This window comes from Anomalospiza imberbis, chromosome 1 (genome assembly GCF_031753505.1).
Source record: "Anomalospiza imberbis isolate Cuckoo-Finch-1a 21T00152 chromosome 1, ASM3175350v1, whole genome shotgun sequence".
Taxonomy (NCBI): Eukaryota; Metazoa; Chordata; class Aves; order Passeriformes; family Viduidae; genus Anomalospiza; species Anomalospiza imberbis.
The window spans coordinates 85,686,969-85,704,408 of NC_089681.1; the positions used below are offsets into that span (position 1 = coordinate 85,686,969).

The 17,440-nt window shown below is 38.4% G+C and overlaps 1 protein-coding gene across 12 annotated transcripts in view; it reads left to right on the forward strand.

Annotated features, from left to right (window-relative positions):
- Positions 1-17,440, forward strand: part of FARS2 (phenylalanyl-tRNA synthetase 2, mitochondrial) — a 232,023-nt gene that overhangs the window by 49,523 nt on the left and 165,060 nt on the right. For 7 of the 12 annotated variants that reach the window (XR_011001766.1, XR_011001768.1, XM_068198758.1 and 4 more), the window contains exons 1-2: positions 4,806-5,460; positions 15,042-15,201. Coding sequence is in view for 10 of the 12 variants with exons in the window: in XM_068198758.1 (XP_068054859.1) it covers positions 4,843-5,460; positions 15,042-15,201 (778 nt within the window). In the remaining 2 variants the exon portion in view is untranslated. Of the gene's footprint in view, positions 1-4,805; positions 5,461-15,041; positions 15,202-17,440 lie in introns of those variants that run through there. The other 5 variants (XM_068198807.1, XM_068198795.1, XM_068198803.1 and 2 more) reach the window with 2 other exon arrangements.

Genomic DNA, 17,440 nt, shown 5'->3' on the forward strand with positions numbered 1-17,440 from the left:
TTCAAAACTAAAATTCAATGCTTAGCTAAATTGCTAAGCAGACTGGTAAATGTCCAATTTTAGCAGCCTAACATATGTTTATAATTTTTGTTTTAACATATGCTATGTTGGTTGAACTCCCCTCCCCACACATACGGTAGATAAAAGCTGTCACATCACAAAATGGTGGCAGCCCAACTTTTCTAACATTTTCCATGGCACTTCAGAGTCTTGCATTAATTAGCTATTCTTGGATAGGAGACAGACTCTCATCTTTGTAGAATTTTGGTTTCAAACCCGTCATATACTTGGGTTTATGTATGCAGTAGCCCATCTGTGTTTCTGCAGCCATAAGCTGTAAAAAGCACAGGGCAGAGAGAAAAGCGGTCAGCAGGAGCGAGGGTGCCCTTGGCTCACAGATGCGAATACCAAGCAAATGGCCCCACAAGCTGGTCCGTTTGGGCTCCAGTTTGCTCAAACAGGAGCGTTCTCCCTCTTCCACTTTTACAGGAGAGGTGAGTGAATAAAACCATGTTGGTGCACAGCACTGTCTCCTTTCATTGTGCTAAACTGCCCCTCTTTTCTCCTCCTTTTTAAAAGCAGGTGTAAGGAGTAATTTCACTGAGTCTGTTTCTTTCCTAAACCTCAGCTGGGTAGTGAAGAATTGTGACAAATACCATTGCAGCTGTGATAATGCTGTCTTAATCCTTGCTGCACTGTGACATGGAAACCTGGATTTAGACATGAAAGGACATTCCTGAACAGTACAGCAGTATGATCCCTTATTGAATCAAACTGCCTTTTGCATGTGCTCCAAAACCATGGTATTTTTTTTTTTTTCTGATGTATTCTGCCTGCTATTTCACTGTTGTCAGGCTCCTGACTGTGGTGTACTTCAGCACGTGTAAAGTCTGCTGGGCTGCTGCATGGGGAATGGTTGGTTTTCTGTGGAGGAGGAAGGATCCTTGCCCATCAGTTGAAACTGCTGTAGAAGTGTCGCAGGGTCTGTGATACAGGACTGATGTTGGCAGGTGTGGTCGTATTGGTGTCTGGTCTGTGCACAGCATGGACAGGGTTGTTCTTATGCCTTCACCCCTGGGTGGTGTGGATGCCACCTCCTCTCTTCTGGTCTACCTTGGGGCTGCTCAAAAGCATGAGCTAGGTGCATGCGTGGCTCCAAGTGTATTGGCATAACGTGATGTATGATGTCATTCCTATCCAAGACTAGAGTTTTAGTAGACATCTCAGTATGGTGATGGAGGTCCAGCAACCTGAGCCCATGGAGTTTCAGGGGAGCTGCTGAGGTGCTCTGGAATGTATCAGCGGTGCTGTGTGGCTGAGGACATGTGTAATAACAGGTGTTGGGTCTGGTGCTTGCACGTCCATCTACAGAGCTTTGAGAAACCCCACGGAGAGCTGCCAGCAGAACAGCCTGCTTCCCGAACCCTGCATCTGCATCCAACCCTGTGTTGGCTCCCAGCTGGGAGCCAGAGCCACTGTCAAACCCAGAGTGCAGGACTCACTGGTGATGCTGGTGGAGGGCTTTGCCATCACTGGATCGTAGATGCAAGTGGAGGTTGTTCAATGTCTATTTCCTGTTTATGTATTTGTTTTCAGCTACAGGACCTGCAGCTGCTGTTTGGCTCGCTGTTCTTGTTAGCTGACTAGCAGGCCTTGCTGTGGGATTCAGGTTTTGTCAGTGTGCACAGAAAACAGTTTTTTTTCCCTGCCAAAGGAAAAGCATGGTGGAAATAAAGGAACAAAGTGATACATTTAAACTGCTTTTCCAGACATTTAGGTAAACATAGGCAAAAATAAATAAACATAAATGCATAAATTTCTGTTTATTTTAAGAGAACATAAGTAATTACTGTGTTCTTAACACCAGGTATTTATTGCTAGAAAAAAGGTAAAGAGATGTCTTTATTTCCCAGTGTTGCTCTCTGCCTCGGTAAACATTACTTTGGTTTGAAGATTCTGTGTACAGTCTGCAGAGTGTAAACATATTTTACTTTCTTCTCTGTGGTTTCTCTGCCCAAAAGTAACTTATCACCAGTTCAGTTGAACTAAGTCCAAAACTATTTTTCTGTAATGATTCTGAAAGAGGAATATGTGACTCTGTGGTGAGAGAGGGAAGCAGCAGAGTGTTGGTGTAGGACTTCATTGTTTCTGGAACTCTGTGTGATACCATGTTAGGGGCACATTTAGTGCTTGCTTGCTGTTGCTTGCAGTACTTGGACATTGAATAACTCATGTAAAAATTATCATTTTTTTTTCTTGCTGCTCACATTATTTACTGTTCAAATTTTGTTTTTAATTAGAATAATAATGCAGGTAATAATGCTGTTCAACTATTTAAGGCACAGGCATAATGTTAGAATGAAAACTCTGATACAAGTTCACTGGAGGGTTTTCTCCTGTGCAAGTTGGTGAGTATATATCACTTGCTTAGAAAAAAGATAGTTTTTCTGAACTATCAGAAAATGATAGCAGGCTTCCTCATTACAAATACTGAAATATATTCAGGTAAGCCCTTGAAGATGTGTATACTAGAGTCTTCCTTAAAAAGAATGGGTCTTAAACAAAGAAGAATGCACCCCCAATACTTGTGGTGCATGTTCTTATTTATCTTTCCATAAATTTAAAATAATCAAAACTGTTTATGTGAAAGTTAAGCTTTTCATATGGTTGTCTGATTCTCAGAGGAATGATATTTAACAAAACAGCAAACACCACAAGAATCATGATAAAGTCATGTGAGTTTCTTTGTGCATTACGGTTATGTGTAAGTTTTGAATCAAAGTTTTTAGAAAAATAAATGTATGGGCAGATGGTGATATTTACTTAAGGGAAGCTGAATTCATTATCTGACTAGGACTGGGTATTTCAAGCAGCTGTTTGAAAATGAGAACTCACTTTCCATGAAGGAGAACGTATGTTTCAGGAAAATGGGGTCCCTTTAAAAAATGTAAAGACTATCCCTTGTTTAGCCTCTATCAGAGTGTTTTCAGATCTCTTTGTGAATTCATTTATTGAAGAACATTCCCAGTAATGATCAAGAACTAATTTGAGAAAATAGTTTTGTAAGCCCTTAACTGCCCCCCCTGCCAAAGGCAGTCATTCTTAAAAGTTTCAAAACTAGATAAAATTTATAGCTGTTATTTACTTCTAAAGATATTCTTCCAGAAAAAGGATTAAACAAAATATTCAGTAATCTTACACTTCCCTACCAGGTTTAGTTTCTGTCTACCCAATTTGCCTTTATTTTAATTGATTGAGATACAATGACTTGAGGAAATAGACCTATGGAAATCTTCTAGATATAAGCCGGAAGAAAGAAAGCCAAATGCGACCGTACTCATCACCTTTTATAGATTTGTTTTTTCTGGGACTCTCTATTGTAGTATGTCTCTCATTTGCGTACATATTTTGAAGCATGAGAGTATGAAAAATAGTTTCACCTTGTTTATTTTGTTACTTACACTTGTTTTCCTTATGTTCCTGTGGAAAGCTAGCCAGGTACTGTAATCCTAAAGACTCTATCTCTTGAAGACTGTGGTGCATTTATTATTGCTTATGTCCTTCCTCCCCCAGGTTTTTAAGATGACTTTCACAGAAAATTCTTTCACTCAGAAAACCTGTGGCCCTGTAATTCTTGGTTCATAGAGAAATGCAATCCAGTTTGTAGTAGATGCATTTCCCTGGTGACTTAACTTCTAATGCCTCTGTTTTCTGATTCCATAATAAGCAAATTTTAATGCTTGATTATTTTACTGGGACATTTGCTAATGTTTCTGAAGCCCAACTATAGATTTTCAAATAATTTTTCATCTCAGAATGGGCTTATGCATATGGAGTGACTGAAAGGTTCATCACTCTCAAAACTCTTAGGTTTTGGAATTATCTTTGTACTCTACAAAGAATGCAGCTGTGTACACATGAAGCACAAAGCCTGTTTCTGAACAGGGAGGATGTGTAAAGGTGGTCCTTTGATGGGAAATGAGTTCTTCAGTTCAGACAACTTGAAGAATCTCATCACTTTGTCTTCGTGGGATCTGACAAGCCTGCCTCCCCTGTACAGCCGTGGAAGCTGTGCAAATAGCCATCCTGGGGAGCATATGGAAAAAGGGGTTTTGTGATCGCTGCAAAATCCTAACACTGGTTCTGACTTTATGGAGTCTTTATGGTGAATCTTGTGCAATACTCATATGTTAATTTAATAAGCTGTTTATATATAAATATGACTTGTCTGGCCATCTGTTTTTTCATAGTGGTTCAGTAGTTTGAAAGGTTAAACTGGTTTAACCTTGTCTAGCATTAAATAAGAATTAGTCATGATTGCAGAGTGCACGCCACATGCATCAGGTAGATGCGGAACATATTCTGCACCTTCTGCTAATGGAGGAGATGATACAGCAATAAGTTAATTGCTTATTGTAAGCAAGTTCTAACTGCTGAAGGGCACTGTTAAGTTTCTGAGTTTCTCTTAAGTACTATTAAGTTATTGCCACATGTTTTAATTGGATGAAAAATATTGTTTCAAAGAAGGCCTGGTGTTTATTCATCTTTAAAGAGCATCATTTGGAATGGGGTTCAGGCTAGGTTTAGAATCATTAATACTGGTACATTCATGCAGAAGCCTGAAAACTGAATAAAATATCCTAGCTGAAATTTGGCCACAAGGGTATTTTCCATCCTCTGAAGTCAAAAGAGTGGTTTATAATGGGAGCTTTGTCATGCTAATCAAGCAGACATTTGGATTTATCTATCCCTGAGACAATAGCAATTCCTGCAGCAACATTGCAGTTCCTAACTCAAATATTTTTAATTCCTTTTCTTTCTCTAGATCATAAAAAGTTTGCAATGGCAATGCTCTGGAAATTCATGAGAGTAGCTAAGTATTCTAAAACAGCTTTATCATCAAAAGTAAAGGTAAGAGGAATTCCCACCCATTCAAGACATTCTTCATCCAAGTCTGTACCTTCAGATTTTGCTGCCAGTTCACCCTGCTCAAATACTGTGGAACTGCTTGGTAAATCTTATCCTCAAGATGACTACAGCAATGTCACAGACAAGATTCTTTCCAAGGTGGGGAAGAACTTGCACAACAGAAAACATCACCCTTTGTGGCTAATCAAGGAGCAGGTGAAAGAGCACTTCTACAAACATTACCTAGGACGCCGTGGGACTCCACTCTTTTCTGTGTACGATGGTCTTTCTCCGGTGGTTACAGTCCAGCAGAATTTTGATAGTTTACTTATCCCACCAAACCATGCCAGCAGAAGGAAAGAGGATAACTATTACTTGAATCGAGACCACATGCTAAGAGCACATACATCAGCTCATCAGTGGGACTTGATACACTCTGGCCTAGACGCCTTTCTGGCAGTGGGAGATGTCTACCGCCGAGACACGATTGATAACACCCACTACCCCGTCTTCCATCAGATGGAGGGAGTGCGCCTCTTCTCCTGCCATGAGGTACGAATTCTCTAGCTGGGGTGAAAGACATTTTGGGTAAGTTGCTTGCTCTTGTGTTTGCTGCAAGCAAGCTTCATCCACATAAACAAGGTTCATGCATGTAAGCATGTTACAGCAACAGTGTTATGCTGCACATTGATAAAGATCAAGTGACTTATCACATAGCAATATTTTTAATTTATGAAAAATGTAGATGGAAAGTGTTGAATTTGAAAACAACTATACAATTCCCTAGGAAAATATGAAAAAATTGAAAGACAATATTATTGAAAGCTAGCAAAGTGAAACATAATCTGAAATGAAACAACTTGTTCACTTAATGATCTGCACAACTCAATTCTATTTCTGTCACAACTTTCTTCTGGTGAGATCACTTTACCAAAAACTCTATCAGATTAATTCTTGAAGGACTCCTTGGATGTGAGTTGTTACAGCTACTTCCAAAGTACAGTTTTCACTGTCGTCTTTTTCTTTTAATAGTGCCAACTGGCTATAAATGAATGTCATGTTCTAGGGAATTCTTCCATTCTTCATCTCATCATAAAGCTGCACTGAATGATTCATCTGTTGCAGCCAATAGTTATGTGTGTGTGGTGCATACACAGCGAACCCATCGGAGTCCAGAGGCATCAGCTGAAGAGCTCTAGGTTGATGTCCAGGACTTTTAGGTTTATATGTTTTGTTGGCACAGCTTGCATGTTCTGCAAATGCCTGGGTGTCATTAAGTACTCTGCTGCATCATTGATCAGTGGTAAATATAAGCCAGTTTGTTTTCCAAGTAGTAATGGATTTGTATAATTTGTGTATTCTTGTAGCAAATGCTGCCAAATTCACAGTTCTATAACTAAAACTAGCTTATTCTAATAATACTGAGATGTAGACCATTCTTAATGTGCTTGCCAATGGGTGACAGGAGCTTGGCAGAGAAGCCTGATACCTTTGGATGCCTGAGGGAAAACTGAGGTAATCACAGAGCACTGCTTTTCTCCGTGATGGAAGGGGCTTGTACTGCCTGCACTGCACTTTGCCACCCCATGTGGCTGCTGCTTGTTCCACTGTGAACTCATGCCTGCCTCTGCAGGTGTCCTGAGATCTGCGTGGTGCTGAACCCAGCCTGCAGCTGCTTCTTTGGTAACCACAGAATGGAAATATTGCAGACTTACGCAGCCTCGTTTGTTTGCTGCTCTTTTCCCATAGGCCTATTTATGAATATAGTCCGGGTATATGGTATACAATACTATATTAAGAAAATACTATTTCTTAACTGTTTTTGTTCATCACAACTTCTTTTTTTTTACTTTCGCAGAAGTTCAGTCATTCAGATGGAAATATTTTACTTGCTACAAAATTTTAACATCAACATTATTGCAGGATGAAATTTCTGCAACCTTGGGTGTGATTGATCTAATAATTGAACTACTTGTTTATGAATATACCCCTTCAGAAATTTTGGTCCTAATGATAGACTATTTCTTCTTACTCTACAAATTTAATAATAGGAATAATAGGATTTGAATAACTGGGAACAGAGTTACAGAAATGTTTTCACTGACATGTTCTATCTAGAAATATACAGTGTTTAACAATCTAATTCATTGCACTGGAGATTCTTTATTTTCTCTCCTTTCTTTATCCCCAAGAAAATGATTGAGATGTTATTGGAGAGCTTTCTATACTGATGAAGAAAGAATAGTGGTGTGGTGTATGGTGTGTAGTGTTGTTTATTGGCAACATAAAAAATTATAAACCTGAGCATGATCTGATACATCCTTTTTTGCTTCAGTTTGTGTTTCTATACCCCCTTTTACAGTCCTAATTACAAGAGCCTTGTGGAAAAAAAATGAATGTGTAATTCTCAAATTTTACTGGGGACTGTTTCTGTGTTCTGTATTCTGGTTGCCTGTTCTGAATAATCCACATTTGTAATTCCAGAAGGAACTGTCTGAATGGAACAAAGACTAAATAGAGGTAATACTACTTGAGAGAAATACTCTGATATTCATTTATTTGTACTCAAGTTTAAGCTGTAACCCACTGAGCAGAAACGTGTGACTGTCAGGGCCTGTTACACTTGTCTCAGACTTTTCATTCCTAACCAGGCTTCAGTCTCTGGTGACAGGAAATTTACACAAGTACCAAAGATCAGAATCTTTGGAACCATGGGAAAAACTGTTAGCTACAAGCCTTGGGTACATTTCATGTTATGGCCAATACGGTAATTTTATGTACTGTTGTCAGTTGGCTGCTCTAATGTGTTCCTTTGCTTTTTACATTTATCGTTCACTGTCTTCTCAGTGTAAATGACCACAGACCTAAGAAGATGTCAGGAAGAAAACAAAAGCCTAGAGTGATTTTATAAGAACTTGAACTTAGAGGAATTTGATGTTTGATCTTGGTTTAGGAGGTGTGGGGGAAAAGTCAATTCATCTTCAGCTGAAATTTTATGCAGGATACAAAAGATGTAGATGTACAAAGGTGAGTTTCTTTTCCAAATACCAAATTCTGTAGTCATAACTAGGTTAAAACTCCTGTCCTGTGATGGAAGCCTTCAGCATCATTCTTTATATCAAAGTTAAAAACAATATGTTGAAGTAAGATCAGGAAAAACAAACTAAATCTGGCAATTCTACAGTATTTTTTCTGATATATTTGTGAGCCATTTGCTTTTTTGGCTATATGTTTTTTCATGATGGTTGGTTGATTGCTTTTTAAAGAGAGAAGTAATCTGTGATTCAAAGATGGGCAGGTAACTGATGCATTTCTACAGCTTAGTATGAATGTAAATATTAAAATACTAAAGAAATTCCCATCTCCCAAACTAACTCATTGCTAAAAGTTAGACTAATTCATGCTTAAATTTCTAATAAACTTCTAAAAAATTTCTTTGGTCTGCTCTCAAAGAACATCTGAAAATACATTTAGACATGTTTTCAATATATTTAAAAGTATTTTAGGTGATTCTTTTCTGAATGTAATAGAAGAACAGTTAGAAACTGACTAATATAAATAGTTAAAACCAAAAACAGCTTCCCAAATCTACTTCATAATTCTGAACATAAAGTGAGCAGTTCTTCTTAAACAGTACCCCCAAATGATATCCTTTTGTATTCACTTCCTCCAACATTCCTGTTTTTCTTCTAATTGGTGTTTGATTTTTTTTTTCTTCTATGGTGTATGTTTTTTTTTCTTCTAGTTAGTACTTTGGATTTAAACTAGTCAATTTTGATACTGCTGTAGTCAGATTTGAACTGGCCAGTTTTCTGGGTGGATTATAAGAGAAATTATTGCCGTGCTATGCCATTGCCTTTGGTGCAGTTCCATAATTTATGGAAAAGAGAAAAAAATCTCAACTATACTGCACTTTGTGCATGTCAGCCAGAAGAGGGAGCCAATATAAACCCAATGGCAGTCAATGAACAGCTTTCAGTTGATAACAAAAAATATTTACACATTTGAAGGAGATTTCATACGGTATTTTATAGCCTGTACTGAATTATACATAAATTTTAAGGGGACCAGATGCTAAAACACAGGAATTGCTCCTCTAATTTAGTAACCTTGTTCCAGCGGAGGCCAATACAAGGTTGTTTAGATGAAAAAATGATGCTCTCATCAGGCTTGTTTGTGCTAGAAGTGGTAGGGATACATCTTTATTCTCCATTGAAATGCTTATGGTGGAAATGGAAACTTTTTTGTTAGAATGCAATGGAGAAATGGTAAATAGTTACAGATAAAGGATTGCTCCTCCAAAGCACTATATATAATTCTAAAAAGAGTCAATATTGTAGATTCTAGTGTTTATATCCTGAAATGTAAAGACTCTTGTTCTAGGTAATAGAAGATTAGTAGATTTTTTATCTTTTTCATCTAAATACATACTCCTTTCCTCGTCTTCCCATACTTCAGTTCCTTGGCAATATTCCTGGTGTATTGTTAAAAAGAAAAAAATGTTACTTTTATCCTTTCTCTTGTGGTTTGGGATGATGTGAACTCCTGATTGACCACTCATCTGCAGTTTTATTTTTTTTTTTTAATCAAGTGCCATGCTGGGTTTTCCCTTGGAAAACTTGTGTCTTTAGGTTTGACTTCTCCAAAATCCTATACATTACTGCAGCTTTGGACACTGTGCTTTTGCTCTGACATTATATCAAAGAAAAGCTCCTTCCTGTCTTCAGCCCCTTTTTTAAAATCCTCATATGTAAAGGAATTTTAATCAATTTATAGTGTTCCAGGGATCAACCTACTTTATGGAGTGATTTGGAGCTTTTACAGTTTGTCTGGGAGTGCTTGTGAGTGGGAGTGGGAGTCATAATAGCAATGTTTAGCTGGGCACCAAGGAACAAATATTTTAAAAGGCTTAAATGACCAAGGAAAGGAACCCTTCTTAGCCTTCTACAACTTATGGATAGGGTTGTGAGCAAAGCATGGGTACCAAGGAGCGTGAGAGCTGTCCCTCCTTCTCACAAGGAGCAGCGAGGCTGGTACAGGAGCAGAGGCACTTGAACTAGATCCATCTTGGTAAAAAAAAAAAAAAAAAAAAAAAAGAGCAGCAGCATTACTATGCTAGAATATTCTGAGGTGAATTTATTCCTGAAGCTGCAGTTGAACTGACTGGTCACAATGAAGAGCCTGGCTAGTTTTGGTGGAACTGATTTCACTTTCTTCGGTGTAAATCCATGTTGTGAACATTGTATTATTCAGTATTTTCCAAGTTGTGGTGTATAAATCATGTCATAATAAATAGATCTTCACTGATCCAAGGATCCAGATTGTATTCTTTGTTATTTTTAGTCAAAGATTTGACAGTGGAGGGCATCAGAAGGTCTGTTAGATTTTCATAGTGATCCATGGTCTAGGAAGTTTGAAAACTGATGGTGCATCTTTTAGTGTAAAGGCTTCATATTTTTTTCAGGCTTTTCAGAATAAAGCTTTTAAATCTATTCAATACAATATTTAAATGGTGCAGGAAAAGGAAAAAAAAAGAGCAAAATGTCCAAGAGTGTATTTGGGAAGTCTAAGGTACTTAAAAGTCAAGGAATTTCTACTGCTACAGAAACAGAAGTCTATGATAGATGTCTCATTATTTCAGGTATCTGTGTAGTAGTGTTATTTTTCTTTCTGGTTTGAAAACATCTTTATTGTTTCCCTTTTCTTACAGAAGCACTTTGATTAGGTAAAAAAAAACAACCAAAAAACCAGCCTTCCACCCTCAGAAAACAATAGAGATTACCTTTCTTTACTGTAATTGGAGAACTAGAATGGAAGGATGTAGAAATTAGGATGACCACCTTCAAGCTTGTGGGTTGAAGTAATTTTTGACATTTTCTGCCCCCAAAGATCCTTATTGATGTGCAGTGAAGAGCCTTCTGTCATATGGATCATGGGCTGTGTATCTCTTTTGTACCTGAAGCTGGCCGCATCAGGGTGTATAGTGACACCTTGGGGGCTGACTGCTGCTGAAATTAGGTTTTCTCTTTGAGCCATCTGTTGGTGGCATCATGTTCATCATTCCTGATCCACTGGTTGAGTCTTGAGTTCCACAGCACATTAAAATGTTGTGGAAAGGTTTTGCTCTTTGTAAGTGGATTCAGAATGCAGCTGTTGGTTCATTTTTAGAGATTTATTTGGGGCAGTGAGACAAAATGCATTTGGTGTGGCAAGGTTGAGTGTAGTCATGTGCAGATCCTCATAGAGATAATTTTAAATGCTGGTTTGCCTGAGAGTATAAGTACATGAGCATGATTTATTCATTATCCAAATCACTGGTGTATGCATGAGTGGCAGGAGGAATACACAACTGCATTGTGGAAAGACAGGATACAGTTGCAGATCTCTCTGATCTGAAACCTACTACGAATGCCATCCTGCAAAGAGGCACTTAATTTTGAATACTAAATGTATGGATAATGAAGGGATGTGAGACTAAAAAGTCTGTCAAGTGATGAGGAAATGGTGGGGTCTGTTTAAATCACAAATGTGACTTCTTCTACCAGGCTGAGAAATGCTGGAATGTACTTTTGAAGGACCATAGCTCTATTTGTACTTGTCCTGTTTAAAACTCTCTCTTCTTGCCATTACATGTTATCAAATTTTAGTTTATTTTAAATTTTATTATTATTATGAGCTAAACTCTGAGTAAACTTCATGTCACATGGTTAGGTCGCTTGAATTCCATTCTGCCTTCTCCTTTGTAATGCAGCATCAGTCAGATATGCTGATAAATCCTGGTAAGTGTTAATTTTTTTGACTTTTTCATGGTGATACAATAGTCAATGTTTTGCACACCTTCACTCAAAGAAAAATCTTGTTGTCCTTACACTAGACAGACATGAGGGTACTCGATTTATGGCTACAAGAAATTTCTTTCCTGCTTGTAGTAGTGACTGATTATCTTCAATACAATAAGATAGTGCATGCTGTTTTAGTCTGCACTGAAGGAATGAATGTACGTGAAAATGTCGTCTTGGATGTGTCAGTGTTTTATGCAAGATGTTAGGTATTTTTTTCTCCATTTGCTCAGATATGTGCTTGAGAAAAATTGACATCAAAAATGAGTGACTGTAGGTGATTCTTCATTTTAGTCAAGCTTTGACTTTCCTGGCTTTATGTATACAGCAATGTTGAACTGTTTCTAATCCAAGACATGTACTTAGCACAGTTCAATCGTTGGAGTGAAATTGGTGTATCGGTTTAAAGCTGCTTGTATTGACATAGCAATGTCAGTGAATGGGAAGTCAGGAATAAATATTAATACAACTGTAAGGTGTCTCTACTTTTTTCTTGGTATAATCCCATCTGCAGCTGATGGAGCCTCTATGGAGAATAGCATACGGTATATATGAGAATACCTCTCGGTGCCTGACTGTAAGGGGGAGCTGTTGTCTTGCCTGTTTCAGGGACTTCCCTATGGCTGTGCTTTCAGAGCCTGTCTGAACTGGACTATAGTCATGCCTGTGCCCAAAGTGACCCAGCCCTGTTCCATGTGCCAGCTCATCTCTTGGAGCTGCTAGTGTGCTGATATTTGATTGCTAGCACCATTTTCACATCCCTCAGTTTCTTCCCTTCTCCTGAGTTACTGCCAGTCTGGATCCATCTCCCAGCCTGGCTCAGTACAATGCTGCATGGACCCTTGTCCTGGCTTGGAGAAGGAGCCTATGACTTGGAGGCACTTGGAGATGGTGCCTATGACTGGTTTGGCAGGATTAGGGCTCAGACAGGTGACAGGGCTGCATTATGACTCAATGTATTTAATGGTTCTTGCATGTATTTGGTTTCATCTTCTGATATAAACCACTGAAATAGAATTTTGCTTTAGATTGTAATTGTGATATCAACATTTCAGAAATAATACAACAGTAAGGAAAAGTATTTCTATGTCCTTGTTGATGTGTATGCTATGTTTTGAAGGCTAGTGTCCAGACTGTCTGTTCTTTGCAGTGGTCTGAGGAGTCAGTCTTAAGTGGAAGGGAGGAGTGAAGGGGAAAAGGAGGAAGAGAGTTTCATGTCCTAAAATACTGCTGATAGGTAAAATAACAAATGTACCTTCTAGTGTGTAAATACAGTGTATTCTGGTCAAAAGAGGGAACACCTCTGTTGCCTGAAGGGTGTTTCTGGCTTAGAAAGTGAGTCAGTAGCAAAAATAGCTACCTGTGTAGGGTTGTTCAGAGCAGGAACCTAATTTAGCCACTCTGTGTTCCTCTGTTAGGGAGCCTGTGTCTCTCCACTGGCCACCCAGTGAGCCTAAGACAATTATCCTGCCTAGGCTAATGCTGGCCTCTCTGAATTCCCTTGGCTTTCAAAACCACATGCTGGGTGACTGATCTGCCTTGCTGACAGCAAATTAGTTGTAGGGTGGGTATTATATTCTTGTTCCAGTCAAGGTAGGATTAATGTCAGTAAGAAGAATGGGGTTTAATCTTTCAGATGAGTTCTTGAATAAAAAATCTGTTATTTAGAAGTATGATACATTGTTTGTCAAGCGACTGCCTTTTGGTTAGTAAAGGCATTTTTGTTAGGCTGGTGGAGAATAGTTTTATTTGGTATTTATGCGTTCTCTTTTTAATTTAGTCTTTTCTGCAGCACACTAAGGAGATTAAGAGAAGAAATGTTTTCTAAATCTGCCAGCAATCTTCTTGTGGCTAGCAATAAAAAGTTAAATGCTACTGGAGGTGTGTTTTTTTTTTTTTTTTATTTTTTTTTTTATTTCTTCAATCCACTGTGGTGCTAGTTTGCCTGCTGTCTAAACTCAGACTCTTCATTCATTGTGTCTGAAGGAAATGTGCTAGAAATTAGTCCTAATTAATTGTATCTAGCATTGGTGGAATACCAGAGACTCACTTGAACTTTTTGTTTAGAGCATTTAGTGCTGTGAAGGTATCAAACTGCAGTTAAAACAACTTCTTTGGGCATCCATGAGTTGTTAAAGTTACGCACTATTTGTGGCATCTCCTGAGTAAGAACTATTTATATTGGGAGGCTTAATGGAAAGAAAATCTTAGTGCATGTTTTTTCCCTCTCTGTGTGCTGAATTGACTAGGGGAAGGTAGAGGAGGAGGAGGAGGAAAGAACCCTCAAGACTTCACCCCAGATGTGCGGGTTTTGAATGTGTTTTATAGGTCTCTCTGAAAGGATATAGATTTGCTAGTATGTATCTGGCCAGGATCACCTAGCCAGAAACATATGGGGATATGCAGAAAACAGAAAACTTCAACATGTAGCAGATGTGGTGGGGAGCAGTGTCTGAATAAAGAACAAGTCTGCCATATCCCAAAACAGCTGTCCTTGTGCTTCGTAACTTATCTGGGAACCCCCACCTGAGATCATGAATCCTTAAATGCCCCATAGACAAAATTCTTGTTCAGAAAAAGGATTCTGTGTGTGGGAAAATACAGGAAAATGGTAGTCCCTAAATGAATACAAACTTGTACCCAGGATGAATCAACTGTAAACAGCTTAAGTCTCATTAAACTGCTAGGGTTTGTGGTGTTTTTTTTTTTTTTTGTTTTGGTTTTTTTTTTTTTCTGTTTTTGTTTGTTGGTTTGGATTTTTTTTGGTATGTGTTTTTTTTTTTTTGTTTGGGGTTTGTTTGGGTTCTTTTTGGTTTTGTGTTTCTGTTTTTTTGTTTTTGTTTCTTTTTTGTTGTTTTGGTATTTCTTTTACATCATTCAAGTACTAAAAGAGTTGAAGTCCTGATAAATGCCATTGTGTTCAATGTGTCTTGTAGTTTTTGCAGTGTAATTTGCATACACTGTACAGAGTACTTTGTTCTGCATGATAACTTTCAAAGTAACTGAATCAGAAAAGGAGATAGGCTTATTTTGTAAATTATCTTCCTATAGCTAATCATATTATTTGATGATAGAAATAAACCAGATTTAATTATTTGAGCATTTTTGTTCTTACAGAGATTCATCTCTGCATTTAGTGAACAGAATTTGTATAAAGTCACAGTCTTTATGTTTGTTTTTCACAGTGCATACTTACCTGCTAAGATTGCCACTTAAATCAGTGAAACTTCATTTTCTGTTTTCGTTCTGGAGGTCACTGATGCAAAACACAGTGTTTTTGTGGTTTTGTTCTAGTTGTTCTCCAGCATTAAAGATGGTGAAGGTTTACAGCTGTTTGAGCAAGGCCATCGCACTGCACACAAGCAGGAGTGTCACACCATGGAGGCAGTGAGGCTGGTGGAGTTCAACCTGAAGCAAGTGCTCACGAAGCTCATGACTCACATCTTTGGCGACGGTAGGTTCTTGCACCTTTTCCCCCAGATTGCTCACAGCTGTAGTCATTTGGGCTTTTGAGAAACATTTTGCTGCATAACACAGACAGGAAAGGGTTGTGCTGGCAGCTGGTAATACAGAAACAGCCAGATGGGTTTTTCCAAGAGGCCACATATTCCTCTCTGTGTTTTCCTAAATACTGGTGCACACAACACTGTGCTGACTCAGCAGGTTTTTGTGAAAATGTTTAGGTGTGCAGCGTGTCAGAGTAACGTAGTGGGCATGAATGCAGGTGGGGACGCGTGGAGACCCAGCTGCAGGCAGTGATCTGGCAGAAGCTGTGTGCTAAAGGTTGTCAGTGTGGGTCCTGTGAGGAGAGGTAACTCCAGCTCCAGCACAAAGCTCTGCAGGACCCCCTGTGCTTCATCCTCCTGGGCCTCCTGTGTCCCTGGAGGGATGGAGCATGGGTGCAACATTGCATCTGGGGTGCTTGAGTGCAGCTGGGCAGCGTTCAGATCCTGCACCTGCAGCATGGGGATGGGCAGGAGCAGGGAAGGGGTGTGTGTGTCCATGTGCTGCATCCCTTGTGCAGATAAGTTAAACCTTCCAGCTGAGGGAAGACAATGTTTGCTAAGTTCACATCAAGCTGAACAGTAATTGTTTTCTGGTACTTACAGTGGAATGAGGGAGGGTAATGGATGTGTATATGAAAGAAGTATTCTCTCCTCAGAAGTACCTGCTTTCAGTTTCAGGAACTGAATTTATAAATGGACTGAGTCAAAATTGCTACATTAATGCTATTTCTTGGCAAGGAAGCTTCTCTTCTGAGCTGATTCATTTTTCTGTTGAGGAAATACTGGATGGTATTAGAATGCATGAGGTATCTTGCCTACTTTCTAAGGTTTTTAAGATGTTTACTGCACTTAGAGCAGTAGTTCCAAGAGTAGATTGATAATGATACCAGGTTCTATATATGACTGCTTGAATATTTTTCTGAATTTCTCAAGTTGACTTATAGCATGCAAAACTTTTACCAGTTATTGTTCTATTCCACCTGAACAAAAATTTTAAAGTCCTCAGCTCAAAGCTTCTTGTAGGTTATTTTACTTAACAGTGACCTTTTGAAACGTACAAAATTGGAATGAAAGTGAGTAACGGTAAGAATGCTACATTTAGATCAACCTCAGATTCTGAGGATGTTTAAAGTGAGAAATTTCTTGGAGTTATTAGTGGTATCTCAGACTGCAGTGGCATCCTTCTCTAAGTATTGACAGATACTGCACTTTAGGCCTCAGCATGTTGGCTGTTACTAGTTCTTATACAGTCCACCCAGTAGCTAAAAAGACATTAAAATATATTCATAAATTATTTGAAATGTACAACTAAAGGTAGATGCTACCTTCTTACTGTTGGGGTTTCTATTTCTATACCCCCAACATTTTTCCTGGAATGCAAACACAAGATATAGTTATTGAATTCAATTTATTATGATTTTAAATTTAAATTTATGTATGTGTATATATATATTTGTGTATTTCCCCCTGCCCCATTCATGGAAATACAGGAATTCAAACTATTCAAAGTTCATGTTAGGCACAGGGTATATGTGATTGGTGCACTGCAATTGTCTTGGGGCGCATATAAATAAATTTGTCTTTTGATAGCTGTCATCTTTTAACTAGCCTTTTACTCTTTACTTTACACGGTAATCTTGATTACTTTTTGTATCTTGACTCCTATAAATTTTAACTTAATATTTAAAATGTGTTTAAATGTGTTGCTCTTGAAAAATTTCTATGTTTTTCTTATATGTGGATATTTCATAAGGCACCATGTTCTGTTAAAAGCAAAAATTTCATTCCTTTATCCTTGACATCAGTTGCATTCTTTACAACCTGTGCTGTCAGCAATATTGTAGTGAAGTTGCACATCTTTTCCATCAGGATAGCATGACCACAGCTGCAGTAAGTGGCAGAAATGTTGCATTGTCGTACAGTCAACTGTTTTTTATAGGTAGATTGTTTGGATTGTAGATTATGTCTGCTGTAAATGTTACTTTTGCATAAACTAGCTTGTACCTGAAGTCCTAGACTTGGAAGCTGTGCTTCTGCAGTGCTTATCTGAGAATTTACTAGCTCAGGTTGATGATAGATTGAGGATCTCTGCAGAAAGGTCATACCACTGACTTGCCTTTTTTTTTTTTTTAACTGTTTTAGGTTAGTTTTCATAATATTTAGTGAGACAGTTGGGCTCTAGTGGTT